This window comes from Macaca nemestrina, chromosome 7 (genome assembly GCF_043159975.1).
Source record: "Macaca nemestrina isolate mMacNem1 chromosome 7, mMacNem.hap1, whole genome shotgun sequence".
Lineage (NCBI taxonomy): Eukaryota > Metazoa > Chordata > Mammalia > Primates > Cercopithecidae > Macaca > Macaca nemestrina.
Genome location: NC_092131.1, coordinates 167,724,737 through 167,744,236, shown reverse-complemented (window position 1 = coordinate 167,744,236; position 19,500 = coordinate 167,724,737). Strand labels below are relative to the sequence as shown.

The 19,500-nt window shown below is 45.4% G+C and overlaps 1 protein-coding gene and 1 long non-coding RNA gene across 4 annotated transcripts; one reads left to right on the top strand and one right to left on the bottom strand.

The window, feature by feature from the left end:
- Positions 1-906: 906 nt before the first annotated feature.
- LOC139355480 (golgin subfamily A member 8A-like) lies at positions 907-10,088 on the bottom strand. Of its 3 annotated transcripts, none has more exons than XM_071067134.1 (16): positions 9,888-10,088; positions 8,076-8,195; positions 6,872-6,952; positions 5,980-6,018; positions 5,669-5,716; positions 5,496-5,580; positions 5,291-5,400; positions 4,173-4,259; positions 3,958-4,065; positions 3,677-3,764; positions 3,154-3,272; positions 2,596-2,790; positions 2,413-2,513; positions 2,233-2,330; positions 1,977-2,132; positions 907-1,892 (listed from the first exon to the last, which is right to left on the bottom strand). In XM_071067134.1, the coding sequence occupies exons 1-16, from the start codon at positions 9,933-9,935 to the stop codon at positions 1,699-1,701; spliced, it is 1,677 nt and encodes a 558-aa protein (XP_070923235.1). In that variant the 5' UTR covers positions 9,936-10,088; the 3' UTR covers positions 907-1,698. The 3 variants fall into 3 exon arrangements, with proteins under 3 accessions (XP_070923235.1, XP_070923234.1, XP_070923233.1); XM_071067133.1 differs by lacking the exon at positions 9,888-10,088 and adding an exon at positions 9,093-9,275; XM_071067132.1 differs by lacking the exons at positions 8,076-8,195; positions 9,888-10,088 and having other exon boundaries at positions 6,872-8,056.
- Positions 10,089-10,910: 822 nt separating this feature from the next.
- Positions 10,911-17,518, top strand: LOC139355484 (uncharacterized). Its single transcript, XR_011606195.1, has 2 exons — positions 10,911-11,000; positions 16,502-17,518. It is a non-coding gene; the product is annotated as an uncharacterized lncRNA (long non-coding RNA).
- Positions 17,519-19,500: the final 1,982 nt, after the last annotated feature.

The following is a 19,500-nucleotide window of genomic DNA, read 5'->3' as shown; positions in this document are numbered from 1 at the left end:
GGACCCATTGAGGGAAATGGGAGCACACCAGGCCGAGGAGTATGGTTAAATCTGTTTATTCCAAAATAAAAAGCAAAATAAACAGGAGTCGCATCACCAGGGAGCCACGACCCCATCCCCGCCTCCTTTCTCTGTCCTGTGCTAGCAATAAATAAGTTTCCCAGCCACAAATAATTATTAGAACCTCCTCCCCACATGCCAGCTCCAACCACAGCTAGGTACCATACAGGGGTGGCCCTACCCTCTGGAATATACAAAACATTACACAGACAAAATGTGTACACTGGGGAAGGGGGCCCACGCCAGCAGCCCACGTGCTCGCCTGGTCCACAGTTAGCCCCACTGTCCTGCCTCACTTACCTCTCTGAATAAGAAGGCGGGAGCCCCCGTGAGAGAAAAGTTGCTATGCTGAGAGTAAGGAGGCCGTCAGAGTCATGCTTAAAAATTTTTACTTTTTAAGGTCTTGTCTTGCCACCCTAATTGTAAAGGGGTGACTGGGAAGGGGTGGTAGGGTCATGGTGGCGGTGGAGACTCCAGCCCCACTTCTCCAGGCTTTGCTGACACGGAACTGCTTTGAATTTTTATTTTTATCCCATGACTTGTTTTTTAAATCCCATAAGTTCTGTTTCATAACATTTGGTAACTTTGTGTAAAACTTTTTTCTACATTTTTGCCACAATTTTTCTCTTTTTTATCCCATAACTTTTTCACTCCATAACTTTTTAAATCCTATAACTTTGTAAATTTGTGTTCTTTTAATAAACACTTGCATAGTTATATTACGATATTGTAAAAATGAAACAGATTATCTCATGCCAAGCATGCCTGGCATTTGCACAGTATCAATACCTTTAACACTATAGTTTTCAAGACTCACAAAATAAAATTTTAAGGCAAAAACAGCACTTCGCAACAACTTAATCATTTATTACATTACAGTAGCATCACACCAGCAGTCAATAATGTCACTTTAGGGGAAAAGTCTTTCAGTATTTCCAGTATAAATTCTGTTTACAAGAATTCATAAATTGGTAAAATTCATTCTAAGAAAACTTGGCGAATAAAGTTTTAGGCTAGAATTGGCATTTCTTTCTCTACTTTTCCTTCCCACCGTTTCACACAGAAAATGGGGGGAAAGCTGTTTCCAGTTCTCGGACTTTAAACAACTCTAATGTCAGTACTCATGGTGGCATATAGTACAAAGTAATCAAGAGTGCACACTTGAGGGCAAACCACATATTGAGCTAATGAAGAGCTCACTGTGATTAAGATGAGATCCAAAATAATAGAATATAAGCAAATTTATCTGAATTCTGTAATGAACATACATGCTGCAATAACATTAAAAAAGCATGGCAGCCTATTCCAAACCAGCGAGAACAGTTTTGTGCAAACAGTGGGTCTTTGGGTGTTTGAATTCCCACCACGTAAGGGCGAACTCGATATGCATGCTAATGACCTACAATTATGAAATTAAAAACGAAAAATGCTAAAGAATGCCAGAGTGAACCTCAGAGAAGGCCACAGAGACCCACTCTCTTACAACTTTTTACAAATAAACTTAAAGTATAAATTAGAAACACAAATAAACATGAATAGCTCTAACATTCGAATGAAGTAAATGAATTGTGTAGGAGATCAACCCTACAACTTTCTTTTTAAAAAATGTCTTGATCAGCTCTTTGATGATGGTGATGTTTATCTCCTTCTTCTCCGCAGCCAAGCCCAGCAAAAGAACGGCACGCAGCGGTTGCTGCCCAAGCCTGGGTGCTCCTGGTGCTCCTGGTGCTCCTGCGCGATGGGCTGAGCAGTAGGGTTGTCCTGGGGAGACCCCTCCGTGGCCTCTCCTTGCCCAGTCTCGGCGCTGACTCTGAGGCTCACCTCACAAAGATCTTTGGAGAGAGGGAGGCGGGGATCTGAGCACAGTGCAAACCCCCTGCTCCTGCCTGCCCGCCCTGCATGAGGGCTCTACTCACCACCATGCTTGTGGGCAGCCCCAAGCTCCTGGGGGGGTGGGGCTTCTGGACCGGGCTCATTATCAGGGCTCTGGGCAGCGGCCAGGAATTTTCTGTGCCCTTTGTTGCGGTCAGCACCAGCCGCAACAGCAACTCCTGCAGCTCTAGCAGCTCCACCTGGAGGGAGGGGTGCTCAGGTGTCAGGCTGCGGCCTGCCCCCACCTTCACGCCACCCCCAACCCGACCCCTACCCCCGCAAGGAGGTTGCACACCCTACCTTCATCTCGTCGTCTTGGGCCAGTCTGATGATGTCCTCCTCCCGGTGTGGCCTCTGTGGCATGGCCCTCTGGCTCCTTTATAAGTTGTTTAATTTTCCTGCGGGAGGACGGGGCTCAGACCCTGGGGCCGCTCCGACGGCCCTGCAGCTCCCCCTGCCTTGCTCTGGCCTCCCACTCACTGATGGCATCTCTCCCTCCAGTACTGCGTGAATCGATGTTCTAGTTTCTCCACACGCTCCCTCAGGTCCGCCTTCTCCTCCAGGAGGTCCATAAGGCCGCTCTGGAGCCAAAATAATGGGGTCACCTCTCAGCAGCGACCTGCCTACCCCTGCCCTTCTTGGCCTATTCCAGGACTCACTCACCTCCAGCTTCTCCATGACTTCCTGCAGGGCCTGGGGGGTCTCCCCACTCACAGACTCGCCCCCAGTCCCTGGGGCTGGGACCGCTGCCTCTGGTTCCTTCTGGATCGAGGTTCCTGTCTCATTCACCTGGCCCAGCTTCTCCTGCAGCTCTTCGACTTGCATCTCCAAGTACAGTGCGCTCTTGTTCTCATTGTTCTGGACAGAGAGAAGCAATCAGCAGCCACCCACTGCAGTTGAAGACCCTAGAACTCGGTGTCTGCCCCCCATGGCACCGGGAAGGGTGGAGGCAGGTTAGAAAAATCATCTCTTCTCTCCCACAGCCACCAGAGCAGGGCTCTGGCTCACAGGTGCCTTGAGAAGTAACATTTCACGAGAGGGCTACACTGCCCCCTTTTACAGGTGGGGAAACAAAGGCCTGGAGGGCTAGGGAGGAGGGCAGGCTCCGCAGGTGGGGCAACCAACCGGCTCCTCGACGCCGCTCTGTGGCTCGGCCAGCTGCTGAAGCCTCTCCTCCTGCCTCCCGAGCCTCTACTTTTGTGCCTGGTTCAGGGGACTTACGTGTTGATGGTTTTCCACGTGGGCCTGGAGCTCTGCTGACACCCTCTCTAGTTCCTTCCTCAGGTGCTGCAGCTCCTCCTCAGGGGGCACTGCTGGGGGCTCCGGGGGCTGGGGTTCAGCTGAGAAAGGAAGCAGACAATAAGGGCCTCTAGATTCTCAAAAAACAAACAAACAAAAACCCACCACCACCACCAACAAAAAACACCCTCCTCTTGGTGCACAGCTCCTCTCAGGCTCCCCAAACTTGGCCTCACTGCTAATGATTCCTCGCACCCGGATGGTAGCCAATCTTCCAAACCACTTTCAGATGGAGAGCACTGTGGGTGGCTGACAACGGGCCCTCTTTGCTGATGGGGACACTCAGGCTCATGGAGATAACAAGACTTGCTGTTTCCCGGCACAGACCTCTTTCCCTCTGCCTCAAAGCCCTTCCATCCACCCACCTCCCTGGGGCATTCTAAGCCACCCCCAGAGCCCCCTCTGATGCCAGGCCTGCTCCCAGGTCACACCAGCCCCATCTTACCCATCTGGTGTTTGAGTTGGGATAAGCTCCTCTCCAGCTCCTCCACCCGATGCATGTCATGCAGCTTCTCCTTCTTTAAGGTGCAAAGCTGCCCAAAGCACAGGGGAAAAGGGCCCTGGAGAGAGGGGCTGGTGGCTCCACAGGCTACCATCTGCCTCTCTGCCCCCACCTCCACAAAGCCCAGACCCATGACCACCTCTGGCTGTATATTCCCATGTTACAGATGCCCAGAAAGATCCAGTGACCTATCTAAGATGGGGGGCTGAAGGGTCAGATCTCACCTCCTGGGACATTTTCCTCATCGTCTCCTGCCACTGGGCCCTCTCTGCTTTTATATGTTCCGCATATTCATCTCTCTGTAGCTGTACTAGCTTCAGCGATTCCTTCACCTGCAAGAATGGGAACAGAAGTTACGAAGGGCTGTCACTGGTCCTCACCTGCTCCTGGCCACCTGGGGTCACCTTCCTTCCACATCCCTCCCTCTGCAAAACCTCACCTGTGTCACGTGCGCTTTCAGCAGTGCCCGCTCCTGTAAGGACCGCTCTAACTGCGTCTTGAGAAGTGTTTCACTGCGGCTCGAGGACTGGATGGTGAAGAGTGAGAAGTTTCTATCTGGGGAACCTGGGCCATTCCATACAGTGCCCCTTAAACAGGCTAGGGCTAGGCTCAATATACAACACGGTCAGTACACATCAAGGCATTTACCCGTGGTCTGGTTTTTAAAAGAACTCAGTAAAGTTGGAAGGGACAGGGAAAGAGATCGAATTTACAGCTGCCTAACAGAGGCCCAGAGAGATCAGTTAATATTGCTCTTGTTATTACTGTTATGACCAGCACTGTTTGAACCTTTATGGAGTGCTTCACCAGGTACCATGCTAGCAATCCCATTTAATCCTCACAACCACCATAGGAGACAGTTACTATGATTCCCTCTATTGTGTACATGAAAACACATGGAGTATTTGAGGTTAAGTGCTTGCCTAAGATCACTTAGGCAGAGCTGGGATTTCAATAGCTAGATCTATCTGATTCTCTAAGCCCATTTTTCTTGCTGGGGGACACAGATAGGAAGGGGAAACTGAATCTCTTGTTCACTGTTTGAAAGGATGATACATTCGCAAAGTCCAAAATTCAGAAGGTACAGAAGGGAAGTATCTCCCAGCCACTCTCTTGCTCTCTCCTGAGTTTTTTATGAACCTTGCAGTCTTATTTTATGTACATTTTCATAGTATGTACACACACACACACACACACACACACACGTTTCCTCTCTACAGAAATGGTAACATACTAAAGGTACTCTTCTGTACCTTCACAGTACAAGTACCCAATACCCCACCTAGGACTTGGCCAAGACCCCAGCCAGGTAAGGGCAGGGCAGGCACTTGGCCTCCAAGCTCTGTGTCCAGTGCTCGCTCCCCACCGCACTCCCCAACTCACCCACAGCAGCTGACTCAGCCCCAGGCTGCCTCTAACAACCAGACACAAAAGCAGCGAGACATGGCCATGCCGCTTTCTGGGCAGGACACTCCATCCTGCAGAAGGGGCCTTTAGGCTCACTCCTCCATCTGTGAAGCCGGGCTCCCAGGAGATGGGGCAGGTGGTCAGACTCACCTTGTCCGCCGCCTTCTTCTGTGTGGCGGTGACAGCAGACAGAGCCCGCTCTAACTCTTCCGTACGCTGCGATGAACGTTGCAGGCGGGCAGCCAGATCCTTCGACTCTTCTGTAATGAGAGAGTTGAGATGGGGCCCAAAGGACTCCCACTAAAGACCTATCCAAGTGTCAGGTTGAAGGATGATAGGGTGCCCAGATTCCCACCTTCAAAGTATATGAGAGAGCGTTTCGTGCGATACACGTCAATAATTAGTTTCTTTTTCTGTACGTTCAATCTCTGGATTTGAACCTTTAGGAGAAAAGCCAAGCAAGTGCTGAAAGAGAAGGAAAGAAACATTCCCCGGAGGACAGGAGAAAACTTCACACCCTCCACTCACCTCTAGCTCCCTTTCGGCTTTCTGTTTCTCGTTGTTTGCCTTCTTTTCCTATAGGAAGAGGAAGACAGAGCTCTTACCAGGGGGAGGCAGAGGTGGCACAGCAAGAGACATGCCCCCAGAATGCCACCAATGCCCCAGGACAGGCCCACCCATGAGACCAGGGTATCAGGGACCCTGTGGGGATGGGGTGGAATCTGAAGGGTGAGCCTTCTTCCCCAGGCGAGGGAAGTGGGCGAGACGAGACTGGGGCATCTACATCTGAGTGCCCCTCAAACCCAGCCATCATGTCGTGAGCAAAGAAATCGCGTTACTTCTTCCAGCTGATGTTCCACTTGTTTCTTCTGTTGTTCCTGTGGGGAGAGTCAAATTAAGGTGATGGAGGGTGGCCCCCTCAACTCTATTCCCCAGGCCAGGAAGCGGTAGGCAGGGGCCAGGAATGGATTTTAAAGGCAAAGTTCTCAGACCCAACGGGAACACAAACTGGTCAACTCTCCTCAAGGTCCCAAGGACAGAGGATTTGGGTCTTTGTTGGTTTTCACCCACAGCCACAGAACTCAAAGTCTGAATCTGAAATCTCTTGAGAGGACAGGAACATAAACCTCTAGAGATGGAGTTGGAGAAAGGCCCCCCTCCTGCCCGCTTGTGATTTAGAGAAGTGCGTTCATTCAATAAACATTAACTGAGCACGTATGGGCCAGGTACGGCTCTTCACCGTATATGTAGGACGGAAAAGGACACACAGGAGCTCTTGGCCCTGAGGTTTCCGTTCTAGGGGGCTTTTAAATCTCGGACTCTCAGAGCTAACAGACACCTTTGATACTCACTACCTCCTCTGGAAACACGAGCCCAAAAAGGAGAGGCAGCTTGTCCAGAATCAAAGAGCAAATCAGGGACTGAGTCACGGCAGAAATACGGGGCCCCTGACAACCAGTCAGGCTCGCACTTCCCCAAGAGGCAACGACCCCAGGGCGTGTGTAGCAAGGACTCCAGGAGGGGTGTGTGGAGAGGAGACAGTCGGCAAAGAGGGCAGCAAAAGACCAGCCATGGTGCGTGCTCTGGGGTCCCTCCAGGTGAGGCTTAGGCAACACAGCTCCCCATTTGTCCTTTGCCCCACGGCCCCCAGCGCCTTTCTTCAGAGCCCCAAGAGGAAACTGGAGCCCAGGATTGGCAGCCTGGAATCAGGGGATCCCACTGGACTCTTACCAAAGATTTGATGGTGTTATTCAGTCGACTGATTTTGACGGACCTCGAGTCAAGGACTACCGCTTGTTCTTGGCACGGGCTCTGAGGTGCATGCAGAGGGGAGGAGGTGGAGCAGGAGTCGGGGGAGAGGTAGAGAGAACAATCATTAGGGCTGGGGTGTGTGTGGGCTGTCTCAGCTGGCAGAGGGGCACCGAGTCCCTGCTGTGGGAGGAGGTTGGAGGGCTGGCCTGCCTGGTCACTGCACCTCCACCCAGAGCCTCCCACCTCCAGATCCTTCAGGGTAGCACATGATGTAGGGCCCGCCCCGTGGAGTACACATGGACATATTCTGTTCCCCTCAGTGTCTAAGCCCTCTGAGTTCCTTTCATTCACATCAACTGGCAACATTTTCTTTTCTGCCTCTCTTGGACCCTTTGTCCCGTAACTCCTTTGTGCCAACTTCTCTCATGGCTCTTACTTCCCCACCATCCCACCCTGGGGCCTGACATCAGTGACTCCTGATGGCAAGTGGCTGTTCTCATTGTCCTGGCTTCCCCTTGAGACTGGGGATGAGGAAAATCAAAGAGCAATGACCATATCGTGGGTGCCCTGAGTGTTTACAGCAGGCCATGTACTAGGGATTAACATAAAAACAACAATAAGACATCTCATTTAAACCTCACAAATGGAAGTCAAACAACAGAACCTCTATTATACAGATGTGTAAAAAGAGGCCCGAAAATCTCAAGCAACTTGCCCTAAATCATATCCCTAGCAGACGGAAAGGCAGGATTCAAACCCAGAATTCGTTTTTTTTTTTTTTTTGCTTTTTGTGAGACAGAGTCTCGCTCTGTCTCCCAGGCTGGAGTGCCGTGGCGAGATCTTGGCTCACTGCAAGCTCCGTGTCCTGGTTCATGCCATTCTCCTGCCTCAGCCTCCTGAGCAGCTGGGAATACAGGCACCTACCACCATGCTGGCTAATTTTTTTGGTATTTTTCAGTGAAGACGGGGTTTCACCATGTTAGGCAGAATGGTCTCAATTTCCTGACCTTGTGATCTGCCCGGGTTGGTCTCCCAAAGTGCTGGGATTACAAACATGAGTCACTGTGCCTGGCTAAACCCAGAATTCTTAACCAGTACCCAACGGTCCATCCACAATCTTAACAATTACCCTCTACTGCCCCTTTGGTCCCCTGTCCCCAGGAGCCTGGCCACCAAGACTCACATCCTGAGCTGAGTGGCAACCAGCAGAAGTGGATGTCTCAGGGCTACTGCCATTTGTTTTCCTGTTCCTCTTTGCTTCTGCTGGAACAGCAGGGCTGTTTCTGTGCCAATATTCTTTTAACTGTGGGAAAGAAGAGCAGTAATCCTCATCAGACCTATCGGCCCCTACAGCCACATCCTCCCTTAGAGTTTTTACAAAATACTCTTATACACCATCTGATTTAACGACACTAACAGCTGTATAAGAGGTGTTGTCACAATCTTTTAGGGACTGAGAAGGATTGATATCATAGCTAGAAAAAAAAAAAGAAAAAGAAAAAGGCGATACTGGAACTTTGAAACTCAGTCTTCTGACTCCAAGCTCTGCGGTCTTGCCAAGAATAGCAGCTGCCAGGGACCAAAACCAGAGGCAGAGGTAGAAAAGTAAACATTAAGTAGGCAGGAACTGTATGCCCTGCGGTTTAGAGTCATACATCCTCACACGTCTGTTAGTGTGAAGAAGTGCACCAGTACCTCTCAAACTTCTATATCAATGTATCCTCACGGCAGAAGGCAGCCTTTCTGTTAAACCCGGAATTTATCAGAAAGAGGACTGCCCAGCCTCATTTCAGAGAGAAGTCTGGTATTCTCTTAGAAACCTATGTGACTGTCATCCCTAAGTATATTCATGTTTTTTCTCTTAATCTCAAGAGAATCAAGGGAAACTGATGCTTCAGAAAGATGTCTCACATTTATCCTGTGGCATTCAAAGTACCCCAGGTCGAGATAATATGAGGAAGAGTCAAGCTGTCAAGTTCAGTTTCCCAAGATCTATTCCACAGAAGATGAGCAAATCTCACTTCAGAGACGACTGACTGAAGGGCAGTCTGGTCCCAGAACCATGGAGAATTAGAATATGAGGTGGAGAACTCAGAAAAAAACGTTAAAATCTCTCTGGAAAGTAGAAGCCTGGGAGAAAACCAAACCAAACCCATTCTCCCATTGCCACTTGGAGGTACGGTCAACGTTTTGCGCTCACAGGGGAAGTGTAGGCTTTCCCCCCGTCAAGGTCGATGTTAAGGGAGTGAGGCAGCCTGGAACCTCTTGCTCCTAGGTCCCACAGTCTCCATTCCCCTTCCAGCTGGAAATTTGCACTGTGAGCAGAGGAACCAGAAATGGGGTGGGGATACTTAGGGGACTGGGTCATAAGATCAAAGGCTGGTCTTCCAGTAATGACAGTTCCCAGGCAGACTGTGACATCACTATATTCCACTCCTCCTGATTGGGGGGAGGGACCACATCAGCGCAATGTCCGAGTTACCACTCCACGATGGGGGAGGGAAACACAGGGTTGAGACCCAGGACCTTGGAGACGCCAGCGCAAAGAGCCCAGGGAGGTTGACCTTGAGGCAGCAGGAGAGGAGGGCAGAGTCTGCAGCAGGGAACTCCAGGAGTCACCAGCCCAAAGTGACCCAGGGATGACTGGCGAGGGTGGGGCCTGGGGCTGGGGAACCCAGGTTCTTGGACACAAGAGCGCAAAGAGCCCAGGGAGGTCGAGCTTGGTTCGGCAGGAGGTGAGAGCCTAGTAATGGAGAGGGAAGCCCCAGGAGTCACCCGCCCAAAGTCACCCTGGAGTGATGGGCGAGGGCAGGGACTGGGCTGATGCTGAAGGGGCAGGGCTGACTGACAAGACTTTTGCGGGGGGAGTCCAGAGGCACCTGCATTGGAGGGCCCTGTCCAGTGTACCTCAGCAGTGATATGGGCTCTGGCAGCAGTCTTGTCGTCGGAGGGGATCTGTAGCTGGGTTGGGGGCCATGACCTGGTGCGTTTTTACCTTTTTCTTGGCTGCGGCCAATCTGTTCTGCGGAGTTTCTTCTGCCATCGTGGGGCGGGAAAGGGAGGTGGGGTTGGGGCCACAACAGCGAAATCCCAGCGAGCACTGATCAAGACCTCCAGTCACCTACCAGGCAGCTGTGTGACTGAGCCACAGGAGTGGTAACCAGGGCACCAGTAGAATGTAGAATAGGGGCGTGGCCTTAATGCTCCAAGCCTATTGGTCAAGGAGAACCATGAAAGGGAAAGGGGCGTGGCCAGGCAGCAGTGTGTCCAGAAGGACCCCTGGCTCATAAGGAAAGCTACTCATGCACCTGCTATTCCCACCCACTCTGAAAGAGAGGAGGGGCTGCCCACTCTGGGAGAGGGAAGGGGCCTGCTTTTGCTTTAAAAGCTTTAAAACTTTAAAAAATATATGTGTGCATACTTTATATATAGATGTGTGTCTGTGTGTGTGTATCTATGTGTTTATCTAGAGCTGTCTTCATTACCTAGTTTCTATGCAAGGTCTATGGTTTTGGCCTATATTTTTATCTTCAAATACAGTACAAAATTATCAGTATTACCTGAACTGAGATACAGATCTTATAAAAATGGAAAATCCATAGCATGCTTGATGATTAATGAAGCAGACTATATTATTCAACATTCCAATAAGATAATCACAATGATTTCTCTTTTTTGGAAAAACGTTTCTCTTATTCTCCTACGTTATTGTTAAGACTTTCTTTTTTCCTCAAACAAGAAGCATGTTTAATATCTGGAAAAACACATGCATGGGCCTTTGAAAACAGTATGTTGAGAATAGATAGGGCTCAAGGACAGTATCTCCAATTGAACTTTTAATGAACTCCCGTAGGTGCCAAGAAGGCGGGCAGATAAGGAAGAGCATAGAAACAAGGAACTGAGTAGAAGGTTACATCTGGGAAAAGAAAGTTTGTTTTGCATTGTGTTCTTTCTGCTGACGTGGGGTTTATGGAGTATAAATAAAGTGAGGCAGAGGCTCTGAGTGCGGCCGCCATGTTCTCTGTTTGTCTTTGTCTTTTGTGTCCTTTCATTCTCCACCACCCCCGGCACGGACCCCAATAAGTGGCGCAGCGAGCAGGGTGCACGAGTGAGTAGGGGAGAACAAGAAGGGGAACCCCCTAGGAGCGGGTAAAGCCCAGATATTGTTAAGGGGAACCTTCTTAAGCTTTCATTATGGGAACTCCATCTCTTGGACCCTGAGCAGGGCTCAGAATATTTACGGCTCTTTCAAGGACTGTTGCTGTCTATAGGAGTAGAAGTGAAAGAAAAAGACTTTGAAGTGATTGCTTGCCCATGTTGAACAACATTGTTATTGGTTTCAGTATCAGACTAAGGTGCAGCTGAATTGGAAGGAATGGTTACAAGGAGTAAAAGCTTTGCTTAGAGCTCACCAGTTAGGGGATACTATGCCTCTAAATTTGTGGACCTTGTGTAACTCTATCACTCAGGCATTAGAGTTACTTGAGACTGATTCAGAGTGTGGTGATGTAGCCACAGGAGAAAAGGCATCTGAGGATTTGGGAAAAAATAAAGCTGAAATGGAGCCCATTTGTGCCAGGATAACAGAGTATAGGGGGAGTAGCAAAAGGTGGAGAAGAGAAAAAGCCAGCTCTTCCTTCTTCTAAGGAGAATTCTGAATTGCAGCGTAATATGGGAATGCTTCAACAAATATTACAGATACATTCTTCTAATTCACCTTTATGAGCTTTCCCTGTTTCTTTTCCTTCTGCCCTGTTAGAAGAAGATTTTCCAGTGCCTTCTACCCCCCAGCTTCCTTACCTTTGTCTGGCAAAGTTTTCTCAGTGCCTTTCCCGCCATTGGGGGAGGGAGATAAGGAAAAAATAAGAAAATTTAAGGAGCTGGATCTGTTTCCAATTATTCATGCTTCTTTTGCTCCTAATGTTCAGTTTCCAAATGGTGGCAATAATGTCCAATTTAATGCCTTACAAATTAAATTTTTGAAAGAAATGAAAGCTGCCATTTCTAACTATGGACCTCAATCTCCTTTTATCCTTGGTCTTCTTGATGCTTTTTCATCAAAAAGTTTGATGATTCCTATAGACTGGGAGGCTTTGGGGAAGGCTTTTCTTGATCGTTCTCAGTGGTTACAATTGCACAGCTGGTGGATGGACAAGGCACCTGTACAGACTAGAAAAAATGCTACGCGTGATTTCCCAGGACCCACTGAGGAACAACTCACAGGCACAGGTCAATATGCTACTCTTAATGCTCAGGCTGGCCTAGATGATGTCACCCTTACTCAAATCAAGACTTTGTTTTTAAGGGCCTGAAATAAAATAGAGATAGCAAAAAAAATCTTCCCTTTCCTTTGTGAAGATTTTACAGGGCACAAATGAACCATATCCAGATTTCGTAGCCCGTTTTCAGGATGCTGTCTTGAAAACTGTGGGTGTTGGCCCTGCTTCAGAAATTTTGTTACAAACATTGTCTTTTGAAAATGCTAATGCTGACTGTCAAAAATTGTTGAGATCATTAAAGGCCAATGGGGCCAATTTAGATAAATATATTAAAACTTGTGTTAGTGTTGGAGGGGCTATTTATAATGCTCAATTATTTGCTGGAGCTTTGTCTAAAGCCTTAAAAGGAAATAACAAACAAGGTGTTTGCTTTCAGTGTGATAAACCTGGACATTTCAAAAAAAAAAAAAAAAAGTCATAAAAAATTAAACACTTTTATCCCTCAAGGCAGAAAGCTGCCTTCAGAGGTGTACAAATGTTGTGGTAAAGGTCAACATTGGACAAATAAATGTCGTTCCAAAACTGATAAAAGTGGAAATTTACTGTCTCCTCTCCTGGGAAACGGGAGCCGGGGCCCACAGGCTTGGGGCCCCAACAATTACAATACAAGTCTACTACAATACCCAGTGAGCAATGGCCTACAACATCAAGGAATGAATTCAAGTCCTCCTTAAGGATCCCACACCTTACCCCAGTTTCTCAGCTTTATGCGGCAACTAAGCAGAGCACTGCTGCTGACTTAGCTATTACTCAACCTTATACCTTGTCTCCTAATAGAGGAATATATAAATTAGCTATTAGAGTGTGTGGCCCTTTGCCAAAAGAACATATAGGACTTTTGTTAGGTCAAAACAACAGTGCTATACGGAAGTTAATGATGATTCCAGAAATCATTGATCCTGATGTTACTAATAAAATTCTTATGATGATACAAATCTCACAATTTATACGTCTAGAGGCAGGGGTGCATATTGCACAGTTACTTTTATTGCCTTTTTTTTTGTTGTTATTTGGAAAGATATCTGGACAAAGAGAGTTTGGTAGCACAAGAAAAACTGTTTTTTGGGAAACTTTAGTTTCTAATCACAAGCCCTTATGTTCATTGCACATTAATAGAATAGTTTTTAAAGGGTTAATTGATATGGGGGTGAAGATGTCTATCATTTGTTTAAATTAGTGGCCTATACAATGAGAAAAAAAGACAAATTTCAGTTATACTCACTGACTTGGGTGCCGCTTCTGTGGTTTATCAAAATGTAAAACCTTTAACCTGTGTCGGTCCTAAAGGTCAACAAGGTCAAGTGTTTTTTTTTTTTTTTTAAATATATTGTCCCTATCAATATTAATCTTTGGGGACAAGATCTTTCACAACAATCTGGTGCTTTTTTAAACATTCCTCATATTTCCTCAGCTGCCAAAAATATGATGTTCAAAATGGGCTACAATCCTTTAAACTCATAGCCACTGTTCACCAGCCTCAAGTTTTATAATTAAAGTGTAAAACGACCACTCCTATTTAGGTGAAACAGTGGCCATTATCTAAAGAAATACTTAGGACTTTAAAAGAGTAAGTCAAAAAACAAATGGCCGAGAGGAATATAAAGTCAAGTATTTCTGCATAAAATTCCCATCTTTGTCTTGTTTTTAAAACTATAAATGTTTACATTCAACCTAAAAAAAGTTTACAGCCTGGTCTTCCTAATCCTGCCCTCAGTTACAACATCTTTTTTCTATTCTAGAAAGAGACAGTCACTTGGACAACTCACGTCATTTAACTCCTTTGGCTTTACAGAAACTCCAGCTTACAAAAGAGCAACTTCAAAAGACCCATTTACATTATATCCTCCTTCCCGACGTTCCCCTTTCCCTTTGTTTATTTCATACTTTACATTCTCCCACAGGAATGATTCATCAAACTAATCGGCCACTAAAATGGATCTTTTTGTCCAACTGTCGACAACTTTGGGGAGGAGATCCTTCCTTAATTATTTCTCAATTCACTCATAGTCAGATCACTTATCTTCTTGCAACTTCTGATTCTTGGCAAGTTGCTTGCGCACCATTTGTTGGACAATTTTCTACCTAATATCCTAAGTCTGTAATCTTTTCATTTTTTAGGCAACATTCTGTGTTGCCTTTCTCACCAATATCTGTATTTCCTGTTCAAGGTCCTACCTTTTTTACTGATACTAGTAGCAATGGTAAGGCTGAATATTAGAGTGTTCATCAATCTCGAGTTATAGTTTATCCTTATCCCTCTGTACAACAAGAATTGTTTGCTATTCTCATGGTCTTACTTGATTTCCCTACTACTAGTTGTAAAATTGTTAGTGATTCTCAATATGCCGTTTATGTTACTTCTTATATTTCTCAGGCCACTTCACCTCTTTGTGCTACTCCTTCTCTTCAAAAACTCTTTTCTTTGTTATCCTCTACTTTGAGCCAACGTCGAGCTCCTTTATTCATCACCTATCTTCGTTCTCATTCTCAACTTCCTAGACCATTAGTTCATGATAATACTCAGATTGATTCACTTTTAATCGGCCACCTACAGGCTGCAGAACAAGAATATGCTCTATATCACACTAATAGTTCTGGCCTTCAACGACGGTTTCATTTAACTTATAAACAAGCTCGTTCTCTTATTCGAGCTTGTCCTTCCTGTGCTCCTCTGAGCATTCCATCCTTCCATCCTGGGGTTAATCCACGAGGTACTCAAGTTAATCAAATTTGGTAAATGGATGTCACACATGTCCCTTCTTTTAGACAATTAAAATGTGTTCATCATACCATTGATACCTTTTCTCATTTTCAATGGGCCACTCTGTTGCCAACTAAAAAAGCTAATTCTGTTATTACACATCTCTTAGCTTGTTTTGCCATCATGAGCATTCCTCTTATACTTAAAACTGATAATGCCCCTGCCTATGTCTCTCGTAAATTATAAGTTTTCTTACAGCAATACAATATTCAACATATCACCGGTATCCCGGGCAACAGTCAAGGTCAAACCATCATTGAGCGCACAAATTTAACCTTAAAAACTCAACTACTAAAACAAAAAGGGGGAAATGAGCCCCCCAGAAACCAGATTCTGAAGGTTCTTTTTACCTTAAATTTTTTGAATCAATGGAGACAATTGCAAGACTCTGCTGCCGTAACCCATCTTTCCTCACCTCCCTCGGTGATAGTCCCCGCTGACAATTTAAGGGTTTGGTATCCCAATGAAGAAGGTAAGTATGTTCAAGGGCAAGTTCTAAAACAGGGACAGGGCTATGCTCTTGTCCTTACAGGGAGCGGACCTGAGTGGTCTCCTACAAGGCGATTGAAACCCTGTTAAAAAGAAAACTGGATTCAGCATGCATTTCTTCCTTTGTTGGATGTGCCTCGGCGGGGGACTTATTTCTCTTAGTGAGGCTTTGTATGAATATTGGACTTATATTCCCTTTCCGCCCTTGTATCAGGGAGTCGCCTGGGGGGAGGCGGAAATTAAGGTTTTCACCAATGACACTACTTAGATGCCGTCCCCCTATATAGACAAGGATAACATAGAACGGGAAACGGGAATCATAAACAACACATACCAATTTGGAGTGGAAGGACTTCCGATATGCATGGGAAATAGTCCTCATTGTCTCCGAAAATCGCATAAAGCCTGGGCTGTTCGCTATAATCATAGTCATGTGGCTGCTAATACTGTTATCATTGTAACTAGAAGCTTTCAGTATAATCATACTGTATATAGTAATGAGACTATTCCTAGTTCCTTACCTTTTTGTCCTATCCCAGAGGTTTCCTCTAATATTGAGGTGCTGGAGTGGCAACAATGTCGGGGAACTAAACCTCAGATTTTATTAGAATACAATGGGATGCAAATAACTGATTGGAGTGTGCACGGTGATTTTCAAACAAAATTTAGTCACATACCTTTAAAATGGCACCGGGTAAATAAAAGTATTGCTGCTAATGGTAATGAAACCTTGGTATGGTGTGAAGGAGGCCTGTCGCCACCTATGCCTCATCTTAAACACTCTTTACAAGTACAGAGTCATCTTTGGAAGTTGTTAGCTGCAGGCGATGCTATTAGCACTTTTGTGGGGAATATGTCCCTTAATCTTTCTAACCCGAATAACTCCTTTCATATTCAGTTATATCGGAATACCTCCCGATATATTATTGCTTGTGTCCGTAAGCCCTACCTATTATTAGCGGGGAATTTGACATGGGATAATGATACGGGGATTGTTACTTGTACAGATACGTGTACATTTTTGTCTTGCCTCAATCATTCCTGGTGGCACAACTTTACTGGAGATATTTATATCCTCAGGGCTCGTAAAAAAATTTGGCTACCTGTTAACCTTACGCGACCGTGGGGGGCATCACCTCTTGAGACTTATATTTGGACTTCCCTCCAGCGAACCCGCCATGCCCTTGGACTTATAATTGCCTCCATAATGAGCCTTGTCGCCATCGCCTCCACTGCGGCCGTAGCAGGGCTCGCTCTTCATCAAAACATACAAAATGCTGAATTTGTGCAACAATGGCACGAACAATCTCACCGATTATGGCTTCAACAATGAAACATTGATTCTCAACTTGCTGAAAGATTAGACAACATGGAGCAAGCCTTGACGTGGCTTGGAGATCAGCTCACTGTCCTCAGTACTCGAATAACATTACAATGTGATTGGAACTCCACTCAATTTTGTGTAACGCCTGTGCCTTTTAATATCTCCCAGAATTGGACCGAAATCCAAAAATTATTAGTAGGCCATAAAAATATTAGTTTGGACATCCAAGAGCTCACTCAGAACATTTCCGATACATTTCGACAACAATTATATGTGTTGTCTGGAACCGTGACTCTGCAAGAGCTGGGTCAACGTCTTGCTGCCTTTAACCCATGGACCCAGATGAAAACATGGATTTCTACAATCTCTAGAAGTATATTGCTTTGGGCACTCGGATTGGGTCTACTTCTCTTGGTGATTCGATGCTCCCTCCGTCGCCTCCAAAAAACAAAAGAAAACACAGGAACAAATATGGACTACCTTTTTAAGATTGAGGCAAAACAAAAAGGGGGAAATGCAGGGGCCTTTGAAAACAGTATGCTGAGAATAGATAGGGCTCAAGGACAGTATCTCCAATTGAACTTTTAATGAACTCCCGTAGGCGCCAAGAAGGCGGGCAGATAAGGAAGAGCATAGAAACAAGGAACTGAGTAGAAAGTTACATCTGGGAAAAGAAAGTTTGTTTTGCATTGTGTTTTTCTGCTGACGTGGCGTTTATGGAGTATAAATAAAGTGAGGCGGAGGCTCTGAGTGCGGCCGCCATGTTCTCTGTTTGTCTTTGTCTTTTGTGTCCTTTCATTCTCCACCACCCCCGGCACGGACCCCAATAAATAACTTGGACCTAGGAGACAGAGGTTGCAGTGAGCCAAGCTCACAATCTAAGTCTCAGGCACATTAGGAGTTCTATAATAAAACACCAAGTAGATCAGAGTGTCCAAACCTACTAGAGAAGAAAAGTGAAATCACTGGCTATACTTCCAAATTGCATTCAAAGGAAATTTAAGTTCTGAATTGTTTTCACCTTCATACTGCCAAGTGAATAGAATTCAAACAGAACACTCCATTCCTTCAAAGCCTCTAGCCAGGCACAGTTTTACTGTATTACTTCTTGCTTTCAATGGATATAAAGCAGAGTCCTGGTCGGCACATTATGTACACCTGCAAAGATGCAGAACTAAACGGTTCCATCTGTTCCATATTAAAACAAAAGTCCTGTAAACCTTGGACGGTGAGTGTAATACTTCAGCACTAGCACCAAAACCTCAAAGATGAGAAGATACCAAGAACAGCAGTAGCAAACAAAACTAAACTCTCTGCCAGGAGCAGTAGTTCACACCTGTAATCCCAGCACTCTGACAAGCCAAGGTGGGAGGATTACTGAAAGTCAAGAGTTCAAGACAAGCCTGGGAAGCATAGGGAATTCTCATCTCTACAAAAAAAAAGTTTAAAAACAGCTGGGCGTTGTGGCACAGACCTGTCATGCTAGCTACTTGGCAGGCTGAGGTGGGAAAATTGCTTCTTCCCGGGAGTTCGAGGCTGCAGTAGCTATGATTATGGCACTGCACTCCAGCCTGGGTGACAGAGCGAGACCTAGATAATTACATTCTCTCCTGCTCTTGTTTACACCAAAATCACTAAGTTAAAACGCTTTCAATTTGGCAGGATAAAAATTAAATGAAATGTGACTTTGGAGTCTGGAGGAAGTAAGAAGGAAGGAAGGGAGGAAGGGAGGGAGGGAAGGAAGGGAAGGAGGGAGGGAGAGAGGAAGGAAGGAAGGAAGAAAGGGGAAACAGAAAAGGAAAAGAAAGGAAAGGAAAGGAAGAAGGAAGGAAGGAAGGAAAAGGAAAGAAAGGAAGAAAACAAAAAAAGGAAGGAAAGAAGGAAACGAAAGATAAAAGAAAAGAAGAAAAGGAAAAGAAAGGAAAGGAAAAAAGGAAAGGGAAGGGAAGGAAGAAAGAAGAGAAAAATAGAAATAAATAACAAATTACTTACTAGGAGAAAGTTTTAGCAACCTCAATGACAAATAAAAGGATTGTATCTTTAGCCTGTAAAGAAATCTTTAAAATTACTCAGAAAAAAAAAAAAAAAAAAAAAAAAAAAAACATTTTCAACAGAAAATGGGCAATGGAGAAACAGTCACTTCTCACAAAAATAAAAATGGCCAATAGATATATAACAAAGATTCAAAAGTATTAGAAATCAAGGAAATGCCATGAAAACAATGACATTTTCTGTATAAAGGCGCAAAGATGACAAATGGAATGGGGAACCTGGAGCTCTGTTCCTGTTGGTGGGAGTATAAACTGAGACACTTTTCCTGGAGAATAATTTGAAAATTTCTATTAAAGACCCTCAAAATTATTACCCTCCAGAAATTCTGCTTCTATGAATTCAGTCCAAAAATGCTTGCTCAACTCCATTAAAATGTATATATAAGAAAATGCACCTCTGTGGCGGCAATGATAAACTTAATATACATCCGGCTATTAAAAATGATGATGCTAGGATATATTTCCTGTCACAGAAGTATGCCCAAAATATAGTAAGTGGCAAAACACTATCTAATATGATTCTACTTTTGAAAATATTTACATGTATAAAAAATATAAAAAACAACACACCAGAATGTTTTGAGTGGCAAATTAAAGATTTTTCTTAATATTTGTCATCCAAATTCTGACAAAAAGAATGTGATTTCCTTTATAATCAGGGAGAAGTGTTATTTTCATTTATTTATCTTTAAATCTCTTTTCTT